The sequence below is a fragment of the Monodelphis domestica genome, chromosome 1, assembly GCF_027887165.1.
Source record: "Monodelphis domestica isolate mMonDom1 chromosome 1, mMonDom1.pri, whole genome shotgun sequence".
NCBI lineage: Eukaryota > Metazoa > Chordata > Mammalia > Didelphimorphia > Didelphidae > Monodelphis > Monodelphis domestica.
Window position 1 is genome coordinate 335,420,287 of NC_077227.1, and position 27,479 is coordinate 335,447,765.

The following is a 27,479-nucleotide window of genomic DNA, read 5'->3' on the forward strand; positions in this document are numbered from 1 at the left end:
CTTAATTTTTTCATGTATATGTCATGGACCCTTTTGGCAGTCAGTGACATCATTTGGAGTACTTATAAGAATGCTTTTAAGTATATAAAATAAAGTACAGAGGATTACAAAGAAAACCAATTATGCAGAAAATATCTGTAAAATATATATGCATACATATCTGTAAATAGATCTAGGTTCATATAGGAGTGTGTGTGTGTGTGTGTGTGTGTGTGTGTGTGTACTACAGGTTCGTGGGGAAGAGCCCCTACCATTAGATCCCTTCGTTGATCTGAATCTAGGTCCTGGTATTTCATATTCTCTAAAGAACAAAATTCCTCAGGGAGTATAGAAAAGCCTTGCAAAGAAACAAAATCAGAGTGCAATCTCAGCCTCTGTTATTGATGGCTGAGACCTTTTGATTGACAAAATCTCCAGAACAAACCTAAGCTCTGGCATCATTGGCAGGGGGAGTTCCTCACTGGGAGCTTCCTATGCCAGTGAAATCATAGATGACATTTAAAAGAAAAATGTCCTAAGGAGAAGTTACCTTTGGTATATCGAGTCCAGCTTTTGGACATCACACCAAACTTCCTTTCTGTCCTATAAGCATTCAATAAACAGATCTCTCCCCTACCACCCACCCACCCAACCAACCATGCAATTGCTGTTCTCCTTTCTTTTGTTGGCTGATGGGATTTGAATAAAGGAAGGGGCCTTAATAATCAGCTAATCCAAACCTCTCATTTTGTAGAGGTGGAAACTGAGGCCCAAAGAAGATAATTACCCAAGATTGCATTGATCATAAGAAACACAGTCAGGAGTTAAAACTGAACACTCTAACTTCAAACCAACCACATCACAATTTTAAGCTTCCCCATTCTTTAATTTGCAGCTCTTACTCCTCCCTTTATTAAAATACCGTACAAAAATCAGTTTTAAAACAGAGACACTTACGCCCCTGGGGAAGAGAAAGAAAGATAGGTAAAAGCCTCATTCCTCAAATATCACTAAAGCATTTGGAAGATTGTTTTATTGGATTACAAAATGTCAGAAATGGAAGGAGCTTTAGAGATGACCTAGCCCAATCCTCCACATTTTTACAGCTAAAGAAACTGAGCTCAAGAGAATGAAGGGTGACTTGTCCGAAATCACTTAGCTAAAGTCAGAATGTTGCTTGAATTTGACAGTTCTATCTGCCTAGAAGTCCAGGGCTCCTTCCACCACGCCAGGCTGTTTTAGATTGTGGACTCTTACTTTGACACACCAGGATAGGTAGACAGACAAGCAAGTACATCAGATGTCACTGTTTGGCAGCTGATAAAAGTCACTGGTGTTATAATACTAAGTACAGGGTCACTATGATTAGTCTGCAAGGGACCAGAATGCCTCTCCCTGCCCTTCAATAGTGGGTTAAACCCAGGTGGCACCATCTGGAGCTAGAGGTAAGTCTTGCCTTTACTTTTACCATGGTTTCTTCCAAATCAGGGCTCTCTGAACAAAGATGATTTATGGATATAAATTAAAGAAGCTGTAAATGCTGTCCACCGAGGAAGAAGATGGGATAAGAGAGAAACATCATCTATTCCTGTTGAATACCGGAGGAGTCTTTTTAAGCCTGAAGTAGAGAGGAGGCTTGAAATATTTTGTTCTAAAAAGGAATTTATTATTATTATTTATTTTTAAAAAGAATATTTGTCCCCTGGAAAGGGCTATTTAAAATGTGTCTTTAAGTTTATAGGGGCTTCTATTGCTTCAAAGTACTCCCTATATCGGAGTTAAATACTTTTTGTGCAAATCTGCTAGGGTAAAAATATTACAGTGCCTGATTTCTATAACTGTGAAGTGGACTATAGTTACTGAGCAGCCTAAAAAAAGTTTAAGAAATTTTGAAATTTTTAAGACAATAGCAACATCATTTGGAATAGGTTAGTTACTGCTGACTTCACATAATTTGAGAGACACAGTTGAATTATTGACTAGTAGTAGCAAGTCCAAAAATGGACTTTGAGAGTTAAGTTTCCAGATTCTGAAATCTTTTGCTAAGATGCTGGACAAAATAAGACTTTCGAATATTTGTGTTAAAATTAGCCTTTTGAAAATATCAGTAATTCCAAATTGCATAGACAAGTACCAGCGCCAAAATGTGTGGGCCAGCATGGCATTCCAGAAGTGAATATGAAGGAAAATAGAAACCTCTTCCTTGAATCTATCTATTGGCTGTACCCTTAAACAGTTTATCCTTTTGTTATTTGAAGTGACAGCTGAACAATTTGACCTCACAAGAAGGGAATTTAAGACCTAACAAACTCTGCTTTAAAGCCTGCGATGGAATGAACACAGCTTAGAGAAACAAAAGGCTTTGCTTTAAAATGCAATCTTTTTTAGAAGTCCTAATTATGTGTTCTATAGACTTCTGCTGACGTACTTTTCTCTACCCTTCGGCCTCCTTTGCTGCCATCTCCCCACCCCCACCCCGTTAATTTAAAGACTTAATGTAGTTCCTATCCGCAATGTATTCTCTAGAAGGTATGTAATTTGAACTTGAAATTATGGTTTATGTGAATTTTCAAAGGTTCCATTCCATTATAGTCTTTATCTGGCTGCTCTAAGAAACTTCTTTGTCTCTTCATACAACAGTTAATTTAAGACTTGGGTTCCAACCATATGCTATAGCATAAATCTTCCCAGAATTTTTTTTTTTGATCTGGCAAAAGCTATATCAATCTTACCTTCTCATAATGACCAAAAAAGTGACTTTTACTCATTTCAGGCTTTGTCTAAATGAAAAAGGCACTCAGTTTAGTAAGTGAAAAGTTCACTTATATGACATTAGAGTAAGGTATAGTAAAATAATCCTGATTTCTCCTCTAGGTAGAGTGATGGTAGACCACAGGCTCAGAAACAGGTGTATATTGTCAGACATAGCCAATAGATTGGGTTTGGGTTTTTTTTTTTTTCCAGGAAGGTGAGGGGGAAATCATTGAAGACATGTCAAAAACATTTCTTTCAAAAAGAAAAGAAAAAGCTCTGAACTTAAAGGAAGGAGGCTCTAGCGTTGATTGCCTGCCTGTATGACCATGGGCATATTCTAGCTTGGAATGCTAGGATCCTATAACCTCTTTAAATCTCAGTGTCCTGATCTCTGAAATCTGGTCTGATTTTTGGTTCTGCCACTTGCTAGTTGCAGGTGACCTTGACAAACCCCTCAACCTTTCTGTATCTCAATTTCTCCATCTGCAAAACTAGAATAATCATACTAATAACAACCAATTCACAGGTGATTTTGAGAAAAGTGCCTCCTAAATTTTGGAGGATGGCATAAATGTGAATAATCATTATGTTTGTTCTGTGTATACAGTGTAAAACATCCTGATTGAAAATAGCTGTTTTGACAGCTGGTAGAGACAACCTCACCTAGGCATTTATCATCCCCATGTCAAGCCTAAGTGATAGCTTAGTAATAGAAGAGAGCAGTGACCTATATCCCCCAAAAATATCAGGGGAAAATTTGTTTGTTAAGGTTTAGTTTCTCTTCTGGGATGAAGTAAAGAGACAGACTGGGACACCCTATTCACCCACTCTGGACCCACCCAGTTGGACAAAGCTGTCAGCCAGTCACCCAGTCAGGTGGTGGAACAGAAGAGGCTGTGAATTGTACAAAGTGGAAAATCTACTTGCCAATATCTGAAAGCTGATGACAGTCATGAATTGTAGCAGCAGTACACACCGTTCCATGGCATTGTGTCTATGTATGTGTGGTGGGAGAGAGGCAGAAAAGCGAGATAGACCCAAGAATTGTGCTCCCTCTAAAAAAGAAGTCTTTTTTTTTATGCTTCTCCAATTTTACCAAGACTTTAATGTATTACATGCATATTACATCATTTATTGTCAAACTTTGAAATGGCAAGAATGTTAGAATATCTGCCACTTCAAATTTTAGTGATCATGGGGAGGAAGAAATCCCTAACGAGAATATGACCATAACTGAAAAAATGAAAGAGTATAACTAAGTTGTTCAGTAGAGAGAACACTGCTAGACCTAGAGTCAGGAAGACCTGAGTTCAAATACAGCAGCAGACACTCACAAACTGTGCTATGCTGAGCAAGTCATTCCACCTGTTTGTCTCAGTTTCTTCATCTGCAAAGTGGAGATAATAATAGTATTACTTCCCAGGGTTGTTATGAGGCTCAAAGGAGATAATATTTGTAAATCACTTTTAAAATCTTAAAACCCTATATATAAATGTTAGCTGTTATTATAATTGTTACTAATTTTTAACCATTAAATCCTTCGAGTTAACTAATCAAATGACTCTAATAGAACACAAGCTCAAGATGAGATCATAAATTAATGATACTATGCAACATCTTAGAACAAATTTCTTGAACAAATTTAGGCCATAGAAGACAAGAAATAAAAGAAGCTTTGGAGAGAGGTGATCTGATACAATTTGTTCATTTTGCAGAGGAAGAAACAGAGGCCCAGAAAGGAGGAATAACTTCTCCAAGGTCACATAGTAACTTTGTAATGAAGCTAGAAGTAAAACTTGACCATCTTCCAACTCCTAGTCAAATGCTCTTTGATTTGGCATTGTTGAACTTTTAAATCTCTTTCTAGTTTTGTTTATTGAAAAATAAAACCTAGAATATGAAAAAATATTTTATATTTTCCTTCAAGAAAAGTCCTGGGCAGCAGGGAAAATGGAAGAGCTGTGAATGAAAACGAAAAAGAACAAAATCGTCCCCAAAAGCCTTTAAATAAAATTTTAACTTCCTCTAATCCTTGTGTCTCCTCTTTCATTTTGAAGGGACAGTATTCTTCAAGAGAGAGCTGATCCATCAAGGCCAACCCCGGTCTCCTCCCCAGAACTCATCAAGGAGAGGCCGACCAATCTTTGTTCTGACTCCTTCCAGACTCCAGCTTTTTCAAGTTCACCACCCCTAACTCCAGGCACCTCCCTACCAGGATCAAATACTAACTGCAATATCTCACCTTCCACTCCCTCCATATACCAGCCCACCATGTTTAACTACGAGCGTCCAAAACATTTTATCCAGTCACAGAACACATGCAGCTCCAGACTACAACCTCCAGGGCCAGAGACTTCAACTTTCTCCTCCAGCCAAACCAAACAGTCTTCCATCCTCATCCACCCCCGGCAATGCACAGAGCAAAGATATTCGGCTTCTTCTACAATGAGCTCTCAGATCACAATGTCCTCATCAGCTTTCCCGACTTCTGGCCAGCAGCTTCCTGGCTCGTCCCTGGGACAAAGAGTGACATCCACATATAACCAGTCCCCTGCCAGCTTCCTCAGTTCTGTACTGCCATCACAGCCTGATTATAGTGGCAGTAAAAACCCTGCAACTGTGGAATCCAAGTAAGTGTCCTTTAAAAAGAGAATAAAGTCACAATTGTTATTTGAATTGGCTCTAAACTTATAGCCAAGAAGGCACAGAAATTCCGCAATGCCTAGATAGACATTAAGAGCATTAAGATCCCTGCCAGCCCTCTGAATCTGTACCTATTTTAGAGTACCTAGGGCCAAAGTGTTGGCAGGAACTTCAAAAGGTTTGTCCTCCTTCCTCCAAGCAGATAGTAATTTTTCTTATTTTCCATCTTCTGTGGGAAATGATTCCTATGACACCCTCTGTCGGGTGATCTTCCTTGATGTCTAACCTAAGGCCACCTATAATTTAAGCTTATTTCCTCTTATTATGCGCTCAGTGCAGATAAAGATCAGTTATTCATCCTCCTTCTGATAGGATTTCCTCAAAAGCTCTTAAGTCTTCTCTCAGACTTTTTCTTCCTAGCCCATGTCTATTCCTCCAAAATTCAAAAGGTAGTTTTTTTGTTTAAATCTAGCATTCTGGTGGTATAAATAAGTTTACCTACCATAACGTGGAAGAAGGATTGGATAGAGTTTGGTTTATGGTATTGAAGCCCAACTTGCTCCATCTTCACTGGCCTAATCTAAATTCAGTAAAGGTTCCCCTCTGATATATACTAGTAATATATACTATTTCCACAGGCCCTAAAGCTATTCTGGAAGGACCTAATACACAGAAGAACACAACACTTGTGCCTTTCTTCTAAAAAACATGACCCTTATGCAAACTTAAAGGCTATCAGCTTTCCTAAACCTCGGCTAGCCCATCAGTGAGTTGGTCAAAGGTTCCTTGAGAGTTGTTTCATGGACACTTTGTACAATCTAGTCCAATATAGCAAAAAATGCATTAAGGTAAAGATAAATCCAGGATGTACTTTGTTCCCAACAAGCCTAAATGAGAAAATGATATGTAGACCTAGAGTTATGGTATAAAGGAAAGCATGATAAACACAAAGAAGAGGTGCAAGTAGAAAAAAAAAGAGCTTAAGAAAAGCAACTTTCATTTGGGGGAGACAAAAAGGAGATTTCAAGGATGCCTTCATGAAAGAGGTAGATCCTGAGCTATACCTTGAAGAAAGAAAGGGAGAATCATATTTATAGCCTAAGTCTAATCCCCTCATTTTACAAAGGAACTGAGGGATGTCCAGAAAAGGGTCTTCCACAGTCAAAAGTTGGGTAAGGAGCAGAAGTCCATCCCAGGAATAATGGATGATAAGAGCAAAGGTACAGAGGCAAGGAGGGCAGAATAAGAACTGAGGATAGCACAGAATTTAGGTGGGCTCTAGAGGGTATGAAGCAATAAGTATGTAAAGATGTAAATATAAGGAAAGGCTAGAAAGGGAGCTTGGAGCCAGGCTGTAAAGGGCCTTGAATGTGAGGATCAGGGACTTACACTGGATTCAGATGGCGATGGAGAGCCCCAGAGGTTTTTAACTAAAGGAGTGAAAAGAGTCTAGTGGTACATTTTAGGTAGCTTACTCAGGGGTTGGTCATGAAGATAGACTGAAGGGATTGGTTTAGAAAGAATTACTAGTTACAAAGCTTCCCCAATAGCCAAGGCAAGATGTAATGAAGGCTGAAGTAGGGAGGCTGCAGTGGAAACAGAAAGGAGGAGATGGAGTTGAGAGACACTGAAAAATTAGAGTCAATCAAATCTGACAACTAATTAGATACAGGAAGTGAGGAAGAGGGAAAGGTCAATTGGCAGTCATTAATTAAGCCTCTACTATGTGCCAAACACTGTGCTGATGAGGTGCTAGGGATACAAGGACAAAAATAAAATTATTCCTGTTTTCAAAGAACTTTCATTTTATCCATGGATTTAATAGATACATAAGTATATGAAAAATATATACTAAGGAATTAAGAGAGGGATGACACTAGCAGCTAGGGGCTTGGAGTGGGAATCAGGGTTTCATGTAGAAAGTGGTACCTAACCCCACCACTAGAGAAAACAAGGGATTTGAAAACATCTCCAGAGGTGAGAAGGAAACTCATCCCAGGCTTGAGGGACAGTCTGGGAAAATATGCAGAAATGTCAAATGGAAAATTGTATGTGAAAAAGATGCCAAAGTTACAAACTTGGGTTGGTTAGAAAGATGGTAATACTAGGGTGGCTAAGTAGCACAGTGGATAGAGTACCAGGCCTGAGTTGGAAGGACCTGAGTTCAAATCTGACCTCAGAACATTGAAGCCACATATTCCCTATATATATGACTTTGGGCAAGTCACTCAACCCCAATTGCCCAGCCCTTACTACTGTTCTGACTTAGAATCAATGGAAATAAGGAAAGGAAGAAGGAAGGAACAAAGGAATGAAGGAAGGGAAAGTGGCAATACCATCAACAGAAACTGAGAAGTTAGAAGAGGAAGGTTTTAAGGAAAAGATGATATGTTTAGTTTTAAAATATGTTGCGTTTGAGATGCCTAAGGGACATCCCTGTAAATACATCTAGTAGGAAGTCAGAAATAGAGAACCAGAACTATAGGAGAAAGTTAATTTGAGAAGTAATTTGCACAAAGTAAAGTAAGGATGAGATCTTCATGAGAAAGTTAAAAAAAAAAAAACAGGAAAAGAAATGGAATATTGAAAATCAGCTGAATTTGAGAGGTAGGAATAAAATGAGAGACCAGCAAAGGAGACAGAGAAGGCATAGTCAAAGAAATAGGAAGATAATGATAAGAGTGCCATGTCACAGAAGCCAAGGAAGAAGAGGGTATCAAGAAGAAGAAGATAATCTCTAATATTATATACTCCCAAAAAGAACATAAAACAGTGTTGGTGAACCTTTTAGAGACAGAGTGCCAAGCCCTGCCCCCACAGACCAAATGCTATGCCTGCCCCCCACCCAGACCAAGTGCTTGCCCCTCCTCCACACTGATTGCAGGGCATGCCCTGCCCCCTCCTTTACCCCACACAAGGGAAGGAGGAAGGGTTCCCATCAGACTGCTGGGCAGAGGAGCAAGTGATGTGAAAAAATATTATCAGGCACAGTGGAGAGGGGGAAGGGAGCATCTCTGCCCAGGTCCCTCCGCCTTTCTTGTAAGGTCTTCAGTGGGAGGAGGGAAGCCATGTGCCCACAAAGAATGCTCTGTGTGTCATCTTTGGCACCTGTGCCATAAGTTCACCATCACTCTCTTAGAAGATGATGACAAGAACAACAATATCCAAAAAAGACTTTTGCTATTAGTAATAAGGAAATCATCAGTGATATTGCAGCAATTAGTTCATTATTTATAGACAGTGGCAAATCCCTCAAAATTCCTGTTTTCCTCAATCTTTCCAGTGGCCAATTTTCCTCCTATATGGAAATTTTCCAGTAAGAATGGTAATTCTGTCAACTTAGGTAATATTAAAAACCAGCTTATAAAAGAAACCATTTTAAATGAGTTTAAATTAAAACCTAGAAAACCTAGATAGTCAAATGTCCTATGGCAATGTTAGGAGCAAGTCATTAAGCAGGAGTTCACTCTATTCCCATTGTTATATTATATTAGAGGTCATTCATACATTGGAAAAAGTGCTGTCTGTGGAATCAGATCAGAATTCAAATCCTGCCTTTGAAAAATGATCATCCATGTGACTGTAGATAAGCCCTGAGCCTTGCTATCCTCAATTATAAAAGAAGACTGTTGAACTGCATGGCTTCTGAAGCCCCTTCCAGCTCTCAATACATGAATCACTGAATAGTTGAACCTGCCTCATTTTACAGAAGAGGAAGTTGAGACCCAAAACAGTTAAGTGACTTGCCCAAGGTCATACCAGTGAGGCAGGGTGTGAACTAGGGTACTCTAACTCCAAATTTAGTACTTTCTCCATTGTACCATGAAAATACTTAAGATTATACATGGGGTTAATAATGAAAAGCATGATTACATTTAGCCTTTCTATAGTACCTTAAGGGTCACAAAGTGCTCTGCATTTGTTAAGTCCTTTGATCCTCACAACAGATCTGTGAAGTAGGTGCTATTACTATCTACATTTTGCAGATGAGGGAACAGGCAGAGGGAGGCTGTGGCCTTGCCCAGGGTTACACAACTAGTAATTGTCAAAGGTAAGACTCAAACTCAAGCCCTCCTGACTTCAAGCCTTGTATTCTATCTCCCATACCACCTAACTACAATGGATCTTTGTATATATGAGTGACTCCTAACATTGGTTTTGATAAATCCACAGGACCAACCATTTTTTAGGCACATTATAAAGATTATTCTTGTCCCTATAGACCTATAACTTCAAAAGTTCCTTCAAATTATGAGATAATATAATTATTTTCATTTTATTTTATTTTTATTCTATACAAAACCAAATAATGCAAACACTTCCATATAAAAAGAAAAAGAAGGTTGAAAGAAATGAAATCATAAATACCATATGTCTAACTTACTTTTCTTTATATCAATATATTAAATCCCATCCACAAGTGTCCCAATAAAAAGATGATGAAATCCTGCACCTCCAATTGTAAAATTCTCCAAATATTCTCAAAACAAGATTAAAAGACTTGAGGTAAAGATGAAGAGTTCCATAATGAGCATAAATTGGTATCACAATTTTCAATCAATTTAATTTTTTAAAGTGGCTTGATTGACTTGACCTTTCATTTATGGGTAATGTAGATATATAAACTGAAGGTTTAAATATATATGGCAAGAATTGTATGTTATACTTCTTTGTATCTGCCCATCTCACCACCTATAGCGCCTAACAGAAGGCTAGCTATACATATAACATGTATTCATTAAATATTTTTGAGTATACAAATGAATACAAAGATACATATTGTCTAGTTTTTAATCTATCAATGCATATCATAAAATACTTCAATGTGCAGTATAATATTCTACATACAATATATAACTAAATATTCACTCATTTGTTCAAATATTTACCCTCGCTTTTCAGAATCATTAATGACACCCTAAGAGATTTTTTCCAAATTGATGCAGGAAGATTAAAATCTCATAGATTTAAAGTTGGAAGGAACCTCCAAGGCCATCTAAACTAACCTTTTATAGGTCAGAGAGCTAAGGTCCAAAGGTTGAGTGACTTTCTCAAGATAATATAGCAAGAAACAGAGGTGGAATTTGAACCCAGTATTTTTTCATATTGTCTTTGAGACTCAGTGCAAAAAATTGAACCAAGCTTTCTGGTATCACATGGACCTCTATATTTACCTTTTATTCTCTTCCATTTCTCTTTTCCTCCATTCTATTTCCTCCTCTTCCTCTATTCTCCTTTCTGTTGGCCTATAATTATTTTGAAAGTTGGCATTATGATTGTAGGTTTGCAGAAGCATTTCCTGCTTTAGACGGTATTATTTTTAAAGGTTTTTTTAATACCATACTTAGAGTTGTCTAGAGAAAAAATAAGATAGGAATATGAAAATATAAGCTATAGACAGTTCGGTGCAATTACAGATCATCATAACACCCAACCACTAACCAAAGCTTATTGAAACTTGTCCAAAATTATGAAAGATAAAACCTTAAGAGAATTTCAGATTTTGTTGCAAGGTGGTGAAGTCAACTACCTATCAGACTGAAGATATGGAACCATACTAACCCCAGCTACTAACTTTGGTCCATTTGACCATTCACTTTGAAATTTACCACAGAATCAAAACCAAAAGTCAAAAAAAAATGTCAAATGATCACGTTAAAACCAACACCTAACTTCATGTAGTCAATTAAATTTGAAAATAAAATGATGGGGGACAACTGGGTGGCTCAGTGGATTGAAATCCAGGCCTAGAGATGGGAGGTCCTAGGTTCAAATCTGGCTTCATAAACTTCCAAGCTGTGTGACCCTGGGAAAGTCACTTGACCCCCATTGCCTAGCCCTTACGGTTCTTCTGCCTTGGAGCCAATACACAGTATTGATTCTAAGATGGAAGGTAAGGGTTTAAAAATAAAATTAAATAAAAAGATGCTTGGACTATGTAGTCTCTTATGGTCCCTTCCATCTTCCATGTTTAATCCTTTGAATATAAAATAATTGTCTTACCACTGTATACTTGTAGCATTTGGGTGAAGGTAGGATGAAGGGAACCTATAGCACTGTTCTATTAGAACTAGACTTAGAACAAGGACAGAAATTTCGCCAGACAATCTCATTAAGCACAGAAAGAAAAAAAAGAAAAAAATCTCCAATCTTAAGAATTTTTGGAGAAACAAACGGATACCTGTAAATATTCCCTTCTATTTAAAATCATCATTGTTGATTTTTGCCGCTTCTGGTTATAATTTTGTGGACAGTTATGATACACAAATCTGCATCAATATACAACATGGATACACTGTCATTTCTTGGTCTCCACTATACCCATTTCAGATCCCTCCATTGAGCATCTTTGTATGTAATTACAACACTAAATAAATGCACCTGTGGTTGGTTTTTTTACAAGTTAAAAGTATATGATAAAACCAAATTTAAAAAAAACACTGTGGGCATCAGTTTAAATTCCAGGGTCCCAAAGCAAAATTTTTCAACAACTACATCCTTTGTAGCCCACTTCATCCATAAATATCCTGGGTTCCTCTTCCCTCTCCTCACTTCCAAATTTTGGAGCCTCTAAGCTACCTTCAAAGACCAGTTAATACCTCGTGAGCATTAATCTTGATCTTATAACCTCTTCCATCATTTCTCTCCATTTCATCATTAAACAATTCTTTAAATTTGATTAGCTTTATCCTCTTATCTAGCTCTCTCTGCCTCTATTCCATTCCCCCTCCAAAAATAACAGACTGAATTCCATATATCTTAAATTACACATACCAGCCAGCCTTTGATAGAAAGGTAGCAATTCAATTAAATTATCATTCATTACTCTGTGGTATGTGCTCAGACTTGGGGATGCATCCAAACACTTTTACATATACTTTCTTTTTTTTTAAGCCCTCACATTCCACCTTAGAATTAATATTATGTATTAATTCCAAGGCAGAAGAGCAGTAAGGGCTACACAATGGGGGTTGAGTGACTTGTCCAGTGTCACACAGCTAGGAAGTGTCTAAGGCCAGATTTGAAACCAGGACCACTCATCTCTAGGCCTGGCTCTCAATCCACTCAGCTCACCAGCTCCACACACACACACACACACACACACACACACACACACACACACATATATATATATATACTTTCAATAATTCTGAATGGTAAGATTGGAAGGGCCTTGAGAAACCACTTTCAGGCAGAATAGCACTGGATTACTTAAGAGAAATGGCTATTATTTTATCCTTCAAGATCTTCAAATAAAATATAGTTCCTTACCTCAGGACTCCTTTTTGAGTCTCATAATTCTTATAGAAACCTCTTCCTTATGTCAACTAAATTCTTCCTACAACTAAAATTCATTTCCTTTTACCCTAACTACTTAGAGGGAAATTATGTGAAATTATATGAATAATAACAAAAACTAACATTTATGTAGTGCTTTAAAGTCTTCAAAGTCCTTTACAGATATCTCGTTTGATCCTTACAAAAACCCTGAATTAGGTACTATTATTATACATAATTTACATATGGGGAAACTGAGGCAGGAGGGGGTTAAGTGATTTGCCTGGCTCAGACAGCTAGGAAGTGTCTGAGGCCAAATTTGAAGTCAGATCATATTTCCAGATCCAGTACTCTGTCCATGGTGCCATCTAGCTGCCTAACCAGTCTTCATTTAAAACTTTACTACTCTTTCTGTGATGGCCAATAATGATAGTAAAAAGGCAGCAAAGCACAATGGACATGAAACCACTCTGAGTCAGGAAAACCTGGGATCAAATCATGTCTCTGGTGTATACTGGCTATGAGAGGCTGAGTGAATCACTTAATCTCTCAGGGCCCTCCAGGTGACTAAGACTGGAGGATGCAGAACAGTGATTAATCTATATTGATCCCTGAGAATTCCTTACACCAATGAAATCACAGCTCTGTATCAAAAGTAGTAGCAAAACAGACCCAGAATAGGGAGGACCTGGTTCAAGTCTGTCCTTAGACACTTGTGGCTGTGTGATCCTGAGCAAGTCACTTAATCCAAATTGGCTAGTCCTTACCACTTTAGAACAGATGCCTATTATCAATTCTAGGATAAGAGTTTTTAAAAAAGAAAAGTAGCAGCAGCAGTCATCTTTCACCATCAATATCCCACTTCAATTTCTCATTATGGCAAGCAGAGCCCTGACAGACCCTACCTAGCTGTAAAGGTTCTAGGAATATTCCCAGACACCCACTTGGTGGCTGTCATCATCATCATCATCACCATCACTGATATATCTATAATGCTTTAAAGTTTGTAAAGTATTTTTTTACATTGTGATTGCTATAGTCCTTACAACTCTTTGAGGTAGATACTACAGGTATTGTTGACACAATTTTACAAATAAGGAAACTGAGGCTCAAAAAGTTTAAGTAACTTGCCCAGACACATAATTAGTAAAATATTAGTGGTGAGATTTTAACCTAGGTTTTTCTAAGTTTAATTTATCTAAAGGCCAGTCTAGCTAAGTTTGGAGTGGTTCATTCCCAGGAAGAAAATCAGATGATTTTTTTTTTTACTATAATAACTCACGAAACCGTAATTTGCTGAGGAGCTGTGATCTTTATGTTTAAAGGATCTTTTGAAATATTAAAGAACTAGGAGAAGGAGACGGGTTTGCGGTCATAATCTTATAAACTTATCTCATTATGTCATAGAGAATTTTATAAAATTGAATTAATTCCAGCCTGTTGTAGAAGACACTAAAACACAGTCGGCTTCAAAGACCTTCTTCTTCTCTCTTTCCTTCTCTTTGTCAGTTACCAACAGCCATCAGTCAACCAACCTGTGAATGTTAAGGCAGCCCAAGGTGCACATCCTAAAATGGCACCAAAGACTCCTGATCATGAAATACAAGGATCCAAAGAAGCTCTGATTCAAGACTTGGAAAGAAAGCTTCGGTGCAAGGACAACCTTCTACACAATGGAAACCAAGTGCGTGAAATGTCTAAGCCTTTAATGCATAGAGTTTAGTTATGAATGTCATTCTTGTTACACTAATTCTTAGTGTTCCTAAACTGGGGAAAGGATAGGATTATGCTTAGTAGGAATAAGCATCTGACCCTATTCCAAAGTTCCTCTGCCTGAAACCTGTGACTTACACAGCGCAGAGCTGCAGGAGAACTGCTCTGAATGGAACAATGAAACTTTCTTGCTTTGACCATTGCCTTATTATGGTGCTGGAGTAGGATAACAAATACAGCCTAGTAGTTTCAGTAAATGCTTTGTACGCAGCTTCCATGAACTCTGCCAAATAAAAAGTTATGATCAAGAATCGTTGCTCTTGGGGGAAACTGAACTGGAGGGAGTGGTAGTGTTTTGCTAGCAGCTCATAGAGCCATCTAATTTCAGAAGCAATTGCACTCAGATAAAATCGCAGCCCCTTCCCCTCATCTCTGTTAGGAGTGAGGAGGAAAGAAAAGAAATGAGATCCTAGGGGTGGTGGCCTAAGTGGCATGACTTCAAGGTAAAGTGGTCACTGTGGAGAGGAAACATACAACCCCTCACAGGGAGGAAGCAATCTGCTTGAATATTGGCATCCTGGACAAAAACAAATTGGCCTCCTGCTACTTGGGTTTCTGTATGGTATTTGTATATGAAAAATTCTAGTTATATATAGTCTTACCATGCACTCTGCTGTCTTCATTACATTAGAAAGAATTTTAGAAAGTGATTTTAGAAGAAAAATGTCATTAATACATCAGCTGTGAATCCTCTCCATATTTTTTATGACAACAGCAAGCAGAAAGGCCAACTGGCCTATCAAAACATTAATTCTAAATGTGAGGGCATGAGAATAGGCATTAGTTCATTATTTCTCCATTGATTCAATAAGCATTGATTAAGTGCCTGTTATACTGTGCTAAGTGGGAGGTAGACAAAAAAGAGGCAAGATACAGTCCCTGCCCTCAGGGAACTTACAATCTAATGGAGGGGACAAGTTGCAACAAACATATATAAAGCAAACTATATATAAGATAAATAGAAATTAATTAAAAGAAGAAAAACACTGGAATTGATAGAGGTTGAAGAAGGCTTCCTGTTGAAGGTTTACATAATAGTTTCCATGTAGACTGATTTCAAGAAGGGAAAGTAGAGGACAGAGAGAAGGGTTGACATTTTCTACCATCTTTCCTCATGCAGTCAATAAATATTTAATTAAGTCCTTACTTGTGTGTTGGTAAAAAAAAAAAAAGTGTCTTCAGGGAACCTTAGGTAAAGGCATCTATCTGTACCAGATTTCTCTCTAATATTGGGCTGGGAAGCCTAACTCATTGATACTCATTAACATGAATAAACCTGTGGAGACCTAGCACTACATAGCAAAAGGAAAATGCAGGCACAAGAACACAAGCTTACAACCAGGAGGGTCTTCACTGGCCATCTGGTCTAATCTTTGGTTTTTATAGGCTCAAGAAAGAAGAAAACAGGAACTGATAATAATAAACCATATTTAATATAATTATTACAATAAGCCCAAAAACCTAATGATAAATCAACATGAAGTGATAATAATAAAGCAGAAGGAGAAAAATAAAGAGAGGCTAAATAATGTGCACAGGCACAAGTAAAAAAGTAAAAAAAGTAAAAAGCCTCAGAGGTGAGATTCTAACCCAGGTCCCCTGACACCAGAGCCTATTGCCTGCCTATTTATGCCACAGATAACCAAGGAAGAGCATCTGAGAAGTAGTGGTAGTTTAGCACGTGAGATTTTAGATGGAGGGGTGAGGCTTCGGTCACTGAACCTCCCAGCCAGATGGCCCACCATGACACCACCATGTCCATCTCTTTGCAGCGGCTAACATATGAGGAGAGAATGGCTCGCAGGCTGCTGGGACCACAGAATGCTGCTGCGGTGTTTCAAGCCCAGAATGATAATGAATCACAGGACTCGGCACAGGTAAATTGTCATTATCTTCCTCCATCTGACATATATTTCCACTGCGATTTCAAGCTAGGTATGGATTCACGTGGTTTCTGTTGGTTAGGGTTTTTTTCATTTTCATTAGCTCACTGTCTTGTTTTAGGTCCAAGTTTTTTATTTCACTGATGTAAGGAGGCTCCAGGTGAAGAAATTCCTTCTACCAATGCAGAGCAGCAGTTTTTCCTGCAATTTAAAGTCTGAAGGAATTGCCTATAGCCAGGTGGAAGAGCCAGCATGTGCCAGAGGCAGGACTTGAATGCAAATGAACCTGACTCAGAGAGGCTCTCTATCCATTACACCATACTGCCCTGCAAGGGTTGAAAGGGGATGTTAAATTAATATGCAATCAGCAGTTCCACAGTTCATTTTTTAAAATAACTGCTTGGAGAGTTTCATACATTATAATAATAGTAATAAGAAGAACTAGCATTTACGTAGCTCTTTAAGGCTTACAAAGTGCTTGATAAATATCATCTCATCACATCCTCACAACAATCCTGGAAGGCAGGTGTTCTTATGAGTCTCATTTGACAAATGAGAAAATGAGGCAGATAACTGGCTTGCCCAGGGTCACACAGCTAATAGATGTCAGAGGCATTATTTAAAATCAGGTCTTCCTTGGTACAGTCCATCCTTCTGTTCACTGCGCCCTCTCACAACCCTGAAGAAAAGGGCCATCCATTTTACTTATCCTGTTTTACAAAAGAGAAAACAGACATTAAGTGATTTGCCCAAGTTCCCACAGCTAGTCAGGATCTGTCATTGATTTTGACTTTTTTGTTTTGTGGCTTATTGGGGGAGGAAGGCTAAGAGCAGGGAGGTTGTTATGTGACGTCAAATAACAAGTTTGGTGCTTATTCTTTGGCCTGAATTTTGTTGTTGTTACTATTTTGAAAATGGGTAGAAAAAACCTTGATGTCACAGCTGGCAAAGAGCTGTTGATATTACAGGATCATAGTTCCTTTTATAAGCTAAAATGCATGTGCAAACTTAACCCAATATTAGTGATTTGTAATCTAAGTTCATGTGTTTCTTTTTTTTTTTTTAAACCCTTACCTTCTGTCTTGGAGTCAATACTGTGTATTGGCTCCAAGGCAGAAGAGTGGTAAGGGCTAGGCAATGGGTGTCAAGTGACTTGCCCAGGGTCACAGTTCACATGTTTCTATAAAGATGAGCAAAAGCTCCCTCACCGCAGTAACAATATTTTCTATTTCTCCGCATCCTCCATGGCACCTAATAGAAAGAAATGCCTTGTACATAGTATTAATGACTTAATCTCATAGGAGTGCTGGCAAAATACTGACAATTCTTAGTCTTGGTTCTCTGTTACTACAAATGCTAATCAATTAGCCTGAACCTAAGCCACAAGTTTTACCCTAAACTCTGACTTGTCTAAAACCCAAACTCTGGCTGGTCTATAATCGTCGCTACTTTTGAATGTAACAAAGTACAAAATTCTATATATCCTTTCTTTCTGAATGGATATAATTTTAGGAATATAGCCCAAAAAATACATGGTGTGTTTTTTTTAATGTATGACTATACAAAAATAAAAAGATTTTATAAAACAAAACGTAGGGGCTATAATTAAAGGAAAGGAAACATAATGGGGGAAACATTTACAGTGAATATAATAGATAATATCTCATATATTAAAATCTATAAAGAATGGACATGGGGTAGCAAGGTAGCCCAAAAGATATAAAGCCAGGCCTCGAGATGGGTGATCCTCAGTTCAAATCTGACCTCAGATACTTCCTAGCTATGTGATCCTGAGCAAATCACTTAACCCCAATTGCCTAGCCCTTGTAGTAAGGATCTGATATTGATTCTAAGACAGATGGTAAAGGGGTTTTTAAATAATAATAATAATGAATGGATACATATCTATAAAATTAAGAATACACAACATTCAAAGGAAGCAACGAGGATGAAAGGCCAATTAACAAAAAAAAGGAAATACAGGGTTCATAATCTCATAAAAAGATAGTGAAATAAGCATAGAAATGACGATCAAAATAATTAAAGATACCCACTAGCATGGCAAACGTAGCAAAAATGATTTAAAATTCAGTATTGGCAGGGCTATGGAGAAACATACATCCTAATATGTTATTAGTGAGACAGAAAACTGGAACAAACATTTTGGAAAACAATGCTACCATATATAATAAAAGCCTCAAAGCTTTCAACCCAGTGATTTTCTTGCTAAAGATTCCCCCCCCAAAAAAAAAAACCATAATTAGGAGACAAAAAGAACCTAGCTCTACAAAAATATTCCTAGCTGCTCTATTCATAACAAAAAACTGGAAACACTCTACATGCCCACTAATTAGAGAATGGCTAAAAACAAGTCCAAAGAAAGCAGATCCTCAAGAAAAAAAAAAGTATTTTCTTCATTTGTTAGTTAATTCATTTGGCCTTCTTGGTTTTGTGTAAGATTCTTTTCTTGTCTTGTATGCTTATTTGATTATTTTTCTTGACAGCAACTAATTTTAATGTTTTTAATTAAGTAACATGCATTTCTTATGGATTTCTCCATTAAGCTTCTTTCCTAGGTCTTCTGCAATTCCAGTCAGTTTGTTTGGAACATGTCAAAAGTTTAATGCCATAAGCTTAGAAGTATTTTCCAGGCTGACATGTATGTCCATTGCTGCCATTTTTCAGCACAGCTGCCAAATCAAGTGACTTCATATCTATTCTTGCACCTTGGTTCCATTTCAAATATATCCAGGGCTCACCACTTTCATTAGAAAACTGATAGAGGCTAAGTAAAAAAAGAAAATCAGTCAAAAAAACCTCTTCCACTTCCTGCGGGCAACCAATGTCTGTGACTTGTTTTCATTTATCTCTGTGAGTTCTCATCAGAAAAGCTGGGAAGGGCTTAGATTATATCTGAAGGTTTATTTACATTAACTATAAATTCACTTTGACTGATAAAGCCCTGACAAAGTGCAGCACTGTCAGCTAGAATGGACACATTTCCTCTGATTCTAAATTATTCATTCTGCTTCTTTTCCAGCATAGCAGTGTAATACTGATATTCTCACTTTGTTTTATTCTCAAGCAGCACAACTCAGAAAATGCAAGATTGCAGGTTCCTGTACCACAGATAAGGTAAAGCCTAAAGAAAAGTATTCTTTTTCTACTACTTAACATGTTTGTTTGCTTATTTCTTCTAAATTAGAAAATATAACCAAGAATTCAAACCTACCTCATGCAATCTACTATGATTTTTTAAAATCATCGGATTTAAAGCTAGAAGAGAAAATAGCAATTTTGTTCATAGATCTTTTAACCTGGGGAGCATGAACTTGCCATTTAATTCTCATTTTAGAACTATATTTCAATATAATTGGTTTTCTTCATGAAGCGGTTTATTTTTAATGCATTAGAAAACATTATTCTGAGGAGTTCATAGACTATCCCAGAGTGCCAAAGGTCTCCATGACACACACAAAAAAAGAATTAGGAACCCCTGATCTAGTCCATTCTTCTTATTTTGAAGTTGGTGAAGTTAAGATCCAAAGGGAAGTGACCTAACCAAGGTCAAACAGTAACAAATAGACAAACTAGAATCCAAATCAGGTCTTCTGACTCCATGTGCTTCCTTTAAAAAATATTATTCTAAGTTTTCTGATATCCATCAATCATAGAGAAATTAATATTAATTTCCTGAGCTATGTAAGAAAATATTTCCAGATTTTCATATGGTTTGTATGATTATATCTATTATGTTAACAAAGCACTGTCATTAATGATAGAACCTCTCCATAAGTAATATAAAGAATGTTGTATGTTATTATAATAAATTATATTCAATGCTTAATGTATTAAAATCAGTTTCTTTATCAGCTTACATGAAGAATGAAGGTAAAGGCAGCTAGGTAGCAAAGTGGATAATCAGGTCTAGAGTCAGAAAGACATGGGTTCAAATCTGTCCTCAGATACTTCCTAGCTGTGAGGCCTTGGGTAAGTCATTTTACCCTAATTGCATAGTCCTTGCTGCTCTTCTGTCTTAGAATTGATACTAAGACAAAAGGTAAGGATGGGGGTGAGGGGGGGGGGTAGGGAGAAAAGAATCAAGGTAGAGAGAGACAGTTCTAAATGAATGATGTTGAATTCCAGTAAGATAATAGATTTAGAAAGGGCTCTTAGAGATCATTGAGACTAATTTCCTTATTTTATAGTTGAAGAAAGTGAGGCACAGAGAAGTTAAGTGGGCCAGTATCTGAACCCAGGTCTTCCTGATTCTGAGTCCAGGGCTCTACCCACTACTCCACACTGACCTTAAAGTGACACATGTTAAATAAATTGGAATTTGTATGAAAGGAAAACAACAGTGATCTGATGTATAACTATTATTAAAATATGTTTTGTAGGAGTAGATCATCTTCAAGAGGAGATACAAATGATCAGGAATCAATCCTGGAGAAATTCTACCCTCCACGTTTTGTTCAAGTGCCAGAGAACTTATCTATAGAGGAAGGAAGATTCTGCAGAATAGACTATAAAGTAATTAAAATGTTCAAAAACATTTCAAGGGAGTTGACAAGAAGATACATACATGTTCACCACACTGTGATTTGTGGCATACCCAGAATTTTTAAACTAGAACTTTTAATTTATCTCCTTAATACTATGTCCTCCTATTGCCCTATATTTCTTTGGCTTAATATGTTTCTGATCTCATTAATGCAGAAACTCCTTCCGAATAATGCTGATCACAACCCAACTATACTTATATATGCCAGGGGAAAATTTGATCTTTTTCTGGACATTTTTTTCCTGGAAAAATAAATGGCAGATGCATATATTGATTCACCAAAAGATGTTTGCACCGACATCTTTTGAGATGAATCAAATATCCCCCTAAACCATAGCTCAAAAGTTCATTCATCTTTGGAGATTTTATCCTTGGAGACAGCAGTATTTGTCATTACCAGATTCTAGAGGGGTTCCTGCAATTACCATTAACTTGAAATGCCATAAGAAAACTGGGCCCTGTGGGACTAAAATTGGAATATGATTCTAATACAGAAATCAAACATGTTAAAGAATGAAAAGTTCATCTGAATTCTATTCATTAGAGTCTAGCTTCCATTTAAGTGTTTACCATTTTGCCAAAATTATTAAAGAATTGGGAGGGATAAATGAGCTATCTTTGCTCTTCTCTCTAAAAATCCTTAAAGATAAAATTCAAAATTTATAAATGGATCACTATTATAATGAGCTTTAAAATACCATCATCTCCATTTGTTTTTTATCTAAAGGTAAGTGGATTACCAGCTCCTGATGTGGCATGGTATTTAAATGGAAGACCAGTTCAATCAGATGATTTTCACAAAATGATAGTATCTGAAAAAGGTTTTCATTCACTCATCTTTGAAGTTGTGAGAGCCTCAGATGCAGGAACTTATGTATGTGTTGCTAAGAATCGAGCAGGAGAAGCCACCTTTACAATACAACTGGATGTTCTTGGTAAGTGTTAAGGACATTCAGGTATATACTTTTATTCTCTATAAAACTTAAAGTATATGGACTACAAGCTATGCTCATCTAATATTAGCATAACTACCCAAAAATAGGAAAAATGCAAGCCCAAACCATTTTTTTTGGCCAACCAAATGCCAAAAAAAATGGGGGGCTGATATTTTAAGTAAGCTCACTGTTTTAGCAAGCCTATATATGAAAACTAATGCCAGCTTTTAGCCTCAAACTATTTTTCTTATTAGAAAACTATTCCTGGGGGCAGCTGGGTGGCTCAGTGGATTGAGAACCAGGCCTTGAGACAGGAGGTCCTAGGTTCAATCTGGCCTCAGACACTTCCCAGTTGTGTGACCCTGGGCAAGTCACTTGACCCCCATTGCTTAGCCCTTACCATTCTTCAACCTTGGAACCAAAACACAGTATTGATTCCAAGATAGAAGGTAAAAGTTAAAAAAAAAAAAGAAAAATATTCCTTAAAAATATTAAATATTCCTATCTCTTTTAGTAAAATATAATTTTTTCTTTTCAAATCATATATTTGGCACTCCCGTGGTCTCTGATTTTAAATCTAATATGTTTCAAATACTCTGATTTTATTTTTTTAGCATAAACATCACATAAATAATGAATTTAAATAAAAATTACTGCAATTCAGTGTTGATTTACATAAAAGTTTAATGGAGAGGGCAGTGATGATATATTTTCTAAATCCTATAAATCAAGAGAGAAATAGTTCTAGGGAGTTTTAGAATACTATCTGACCTTCTGAAGCAGTAATAAGTTCATTTTAATTTTTTTTAACTTAAACGCCAAATAAAATGGGCATTTCCATGTAAACAGAACAGAAAAAGAGAAGAGTAAATGAAACTGAAGATCTCTACTATGTCCCTTGCTGGCCTTTCTGTGTATTTTGTTGTTGTTGCTACTTTTTTCCTTTTTTTTTTTTGCCTGTCCTATCCCCATGTATGCTTTCTCTATTTCCTCCCCATATTAAAAAAAAAAAAAAAATAGAGAAAACAAAGTCCTTGGAACAATTATGCATAGTTTGTTTGTTGCAGGGGTTTTGTTTTTCTTTCTTTTTTTTAAGTAGGAGGAAGAAAAAAATGGATGCTTAATAAATTTAAAAGCTAAAACTTAATTAAAAAAAAACAAATCTGCATAGCCAAGCAAAACAAATTCTTACACTGGCTCTGTCCAAAGATATAGGTCTTATTCTGCATCGTGAGTCCATCACATGTCTGTCAGGAAGTAGTTAGTTTACTTCATCATCAGTCACCTGGAGTTGTGGATAGTTTTTGCACTGATCAAAATTCTTAAGTCTTTTTAATTGTTTTCTTTATAAGTTTTTTGGTATAAATTTTTCTTCAGGTTTTCCTTACTTCACTCTCTATCAGTTCATATAAGTCTTCTCAGGTTTCTCTGAAACCACTAATTTGTCATTTCTTTCACTGTAATAATATTCCATTATATTCCATAATTTGTTTAGTCATTCCACAGTTGATAGGTATACCCTTGGTTTCCAGTTCATTGATATAACAAAAGAACTGCTATAAATATTTTTATACACATAGATTCTTTTCCTTTTTGGGCTACCAAAGAGATCATCATAATAATAATATCAAGATAGATACATAATTTCTGGAGTAGCTTGTGGAAAAAGTTGAGAATTTAGAGAGAAATATAAATGGATACAGAATGGAGAGAGCAAAATCAGGACAAATATACAACTAAAATAATGTAGACAAAAACAACACCAAAAAGTGACTGATCTCAGATTAAATGCAACGTGACTAAAGTTTAAGGTTTTGTTTTTTTTTTAATGAAAGATACCTGAAAATTCAAAGTGTTATTATTATTTAGAAGAGATCTAAACATTTATCTAATCTAGCCTACCTGAACAGAAATCCCCTGTATAATGTGCCTGGCCAATTGTCCCCAAGCGTCTGTATGAAGGCCTCCCTTGAAAACTCATTACCATCCAATGGAGCTGATTCTACTTGCAACAGTTCTAATTATTAGGAAATTTTGCCTTATATCAAACAGAAATCTGCTTTTTTTTAACATTCACCCATTTGTTCCTTTTGTTGTTGTTGTTCAGTCATGGCAGCTATGTCCAACTCTTTGCCACCCTGTTTGGGGTTTTCTTAGGAAAGACATTGTAGTGGTTTGCCATTTTCTACTCCAGCTCATTTTACAGATGAAGAACTGATGTAAACATGCTTTATCAATATTACTTTGGTTTGAGTAATGTATTTTCTTTTCAATACCTCTTTAACACTTGAATTTTTCCTTAAATTATAGCAAAGGAGCATAAGAGAGCACCAATGTTTATCTACAAACCACAGAGCAAAAAAGTTTATGAAGGGGACTCAGTGAAACTAGAATGCCAAGTTTCTGCTATACCTCCACCAAAGATATTCTGGAAAAGAAATAATGAAATGGTTCAATTCAATACTGACCGGATAAGGTATTGCAAATATTTCTAGAATTATAGCTTTTAAAAAAACAAATCTGGATCTTTTCATATTATATTCATGTAGCCAGGGGGGAAAAATATTTCATTTGGAAGCAAAAGCCTATATTCTAATCCTAGCTCTCCAATTTATTCTCATTATTTACTATCCTGAACAATTCAACTTATTTCTCTGGACCATAGTTTCCTTATCTATAAAATGAACTAGATGAATAATCTTTAAGATTCTTTCCAGGTTTAAATGTTATTATTTCATGATCCCATTGGTTTAATTTGGTGAAAATACATAGAAAATACAGTATAACTTCATTAATTCAGACCTCTTTACTAAGGAACTCATGATGACTCAGAGACAAAATTTATTTGCATTTTTTATGAAGAATTTGCTGATCAAATAAATGCTCAAAATAACCCCCCCGGGTTGTGGGAGGGAGATTAAGAGATGTCCAACCTCAAGAAAATAAGCAGTTGTTTGGTATTAGATATAATTTCCAATAGTGGGAAAAGGCTTTAGAGATCATTTAGTCTACTCTCCCAGCTACTGCAGAAATCTTTTCATCATCCCTGACATCATGCTACCCAAGTCTGAATATTTTCAATGACAAGGATATAACCAAAGAGAGCAGATTCTACTGTTGGGCAATTCTAAATGTTAGAAGACTCTTCCTTAGATAGAGCCAAAATTTGCTATCCCTATAACTTCTGCTTATTGATTCTAGCTCTGTTTTCTGAAGTCAAATGAGGTGGACTCTAGCCTCTCTTCCATATGACATTTGAAACATTTGGAAACTGTAATTATAGTCTCTCCATCTTTTCTTCTATAGTTTTTCAAATATTCCCCTTATCATATGGTTTCAAGTCCCCTCACTATCCTAGTCACCCTCCTCCGAACCTGCTCCCAGTTTCTCAATATAGCTCTTAAAATGTGACATCAGAACTGAGCCCAATATTCTACATGTGGTAACCCCAGATTACAGAGGGACTATCAATATACCTCCATTAATGCAACTTAAAATTGGGGAGAGGGCAGGTTGGCATCCATATTACTCTATTGGCCTAGTTTGTCCTTGTGATTAACTAAAAGCCTTTTTTTAAAAAATATGAATCATTGTTAAATTGGATCTCCTCCTTCCAGCACTTGAACAGTTTATCTTTTCTTAATCCTCCTGGTTATTTTGCTCATTCCGAGAATTGGTCATTTAAGGACCCCTCAGGAAACTTGGTGTTTAATATTTCCATTTTTTGCATTCCTCTTTTCAGCTTGTATCATGATAACTCTGGAAGAATTACCCTATTGATTAAAGATGCAAACAAGAAAGATGCTGGGTGGTATACTGTATCTGCAGTAAATGAAGCTGGAGTGGTCACATGCAATACTAGACTGGATGTCGCAGGTATATCATGTTAACCATAGCTGCTATTACAAATCGAATAAATACAGCACTTGGGAACACCCTCGAATTCACACAATGAGTCCCCTAAGCAAGGCCATCCTGGTTCAAGGTGCCCATTGGGCCACATCTATTCAAAACCATAACTCATAGCCCTCCCTTTGTGTTTACCTTTATTAATCAGTCAGGGGACACAATGTATTCAAATCAAAGCCAGTTAATGAAAAAATACAGTAAGAGAAGCAACAATGCATCTCTTTATAAACTTGGGGCAGACTCTTCCACACAAATACACATACATATAATTATTAACAGAAAGAGGAGACACATGTAGGGACATTTATAACAGAGCATACATGTAAGAAAACTTTATAGCTAGGGCTCACAGTGGAGGATATATAGAAAACCCAAAAACAAATAGTAAGCTCAAGAAGCAAGATCATTGTCTTCTAATAGACAAATTTCTAGCTTTATTCTGTATATGTTGCTGACAATAATATGTAATACAAATCTCAAAAGTCTATGTAATTTGGACACATTGTCTCTTATATGTCATTTTTTCCTACTTTCTCTTTTTTTCCCCGTTTAAAATATTCTATTGATTTTTTTATCTGGTCTATTTCAGCCCGTCCAACCCAAACTCTTCCAAATCCTAAGCAGTTACGGGTTCGACCAACTTTCAGTAAATACTTAGCACTGAATGGGAAAGGTTTGGATGTGAAGCAAGCCTTTAACCCAGAAGGAGAGTTTCAGCGCTTAGCAGCTCAATCTGGACTCTACGAAAGTGAAGAACTTTAACAGCGTAAGAAAACATGACAAATACAACTAGTAACCTTCAGTCATTTAATTAAGATCTTTAAAATAAACCCATAGGTGCAGTTAACAGCATATTGATTTTATTAGGCAACATAACTACTGTACAGAATATTAATCTTTTGACTCTCGTACACACTAATTTTCCTATTAAAAAATAGGAAATCTGTGCGTATGAGTTGTAAGTGTAGAAGATATCCTGAGAAGTGGGTTTTTAAATTCATCATAAATGCTCAATGACTTCTGAACATGAAAGCTGTAGAATCTTTTTAAACTACAAATAGCGCCAGTAACAAAAGCAGCTCCTTGGTATGGCTTTATAAAGGCTATGACCTTTAACGACATTAAGGTGTGTTTCAGGAATACTGAAATATTACAGATTATGTGAGTGTTCTGGAGCTTATGTCAAAAACCAATAAAAATTTAAATATACACAACAGACTGAGACTTTTCTTTATACCGATTCCGGAATGTCAAGTCTTTGCAATAAAACATTGGGGGGGGGGGGGCAGCTGGGTGGCTCAGTGGATTGAGAGGTGGCGGTCCTAGGTTCAAATTTGACCTCAGACACTTCCCAGCTGAGTGACCCTGGGCAAGTCACTTGACCCCCATTGTCTAGCCTTACCACTCTTCTGCCTTGGAACCAATACACAGTATTATCTCCAAGACGGAAGGTAAGGGTTTTCTAAAAAAAAAAAACATTTAGGGCAGTGATGGCAAGCCTATGGTAGGGTGCTCCCTGTGGGCATATGGCTGCCCCTCCTCTCCCCCAGAGTTCATTACTAGAAAGGCAGAGGGACTTCGGCAGAGCTGCTCTCCTCCCCCTCGCCACTGCACCTGATGACATTTTTTCACATACCCCGCCCCTCCTCCCAGCAGCCCAATGGGAGCACACGGCAGAGCAGGAGGGAGCAGAGAGTTTGGGCCACTCCCCTCCCCCTCTCTACACTCGCTGAGGACATTCCTCATTTCCTCAGTGGGTAA

At 37.0% G+C, this 27,479-nt stretch overlaps 1 protein-coding gene across 2 annotated transcripts; it reads left to right on the forward strand.

The window, feature by feature from the left end:
- Nucleotides 1-1,275: 1,275 nt before the first annotated feature.
- MYOT (myotilin) lies at nucleotides 1,276-26,934 on the forward strand. 2 transcript variants are annotated; one of them, XM_056811341.1, is made up of 10 exons: nucleotides 1,276-1,424; nucleotides 4,791-5,363; nucleotides 14,164-14,338; nucleotides 16,200-16,304; nucleotides 19,396-19,445; nucleotides 20,711-20,843; nucleotides 21,602-21,809; nucleotides 24,120-24,285; nucleotides 25,552-25,685; nucleotides 26,308-26,934. In XM_056811341.1, the coding sequence occupies exons 2-10, from the start codon at nucleotides 5,005-5,007 to the stop codon at nucleotides 26,478-26,480; spliced, it is 1,503 nt and encodes a 500-aa protein (XP_056667319.1). In that variant the 5' UTR covers nucleotides 1,276-1,424; nucleotides 4,791-5,004; the 3' UTR covers nucleotides 26,481-26,934. The 2 variants fall into 2 exon arrangements, with proteins under 2 accessions (XP_056667319.1, XP_056667320.1); XM_056811342.1 differs by having other exon boundaries at nucleotides 19,399-19,445.
- Nucleotides 26,935-27,479: the final 545 nt, after the last annotated feature.

What these genes read in the sequence shown, in the direction of transcription:
- MYOT (XM_056811341.1), top strand. Translation starts at nt 5,005, where the DNA reads ATGTTTAACTACGAGCGTCCAAAACATTTTATCCAGTCACAGAACACA. An exon ending in AATCACAGGACTCGGCACAG is followed by an intron (nt 16,305 to 19,395) that starts GTAAATTGTCAT and finishes TTTATTCTCAAG; the next exon opens with CAGCACAACTCAGAAAATGC. An exon ending in TTCAATACTGACCGGATAAG is followed by an intron (nt 24,286 to 25,551) that starts GTATTGCAAATA and finishes TCCTCTTTTCAG; the next exon opens with CTTGTATCATGATAACTCTG.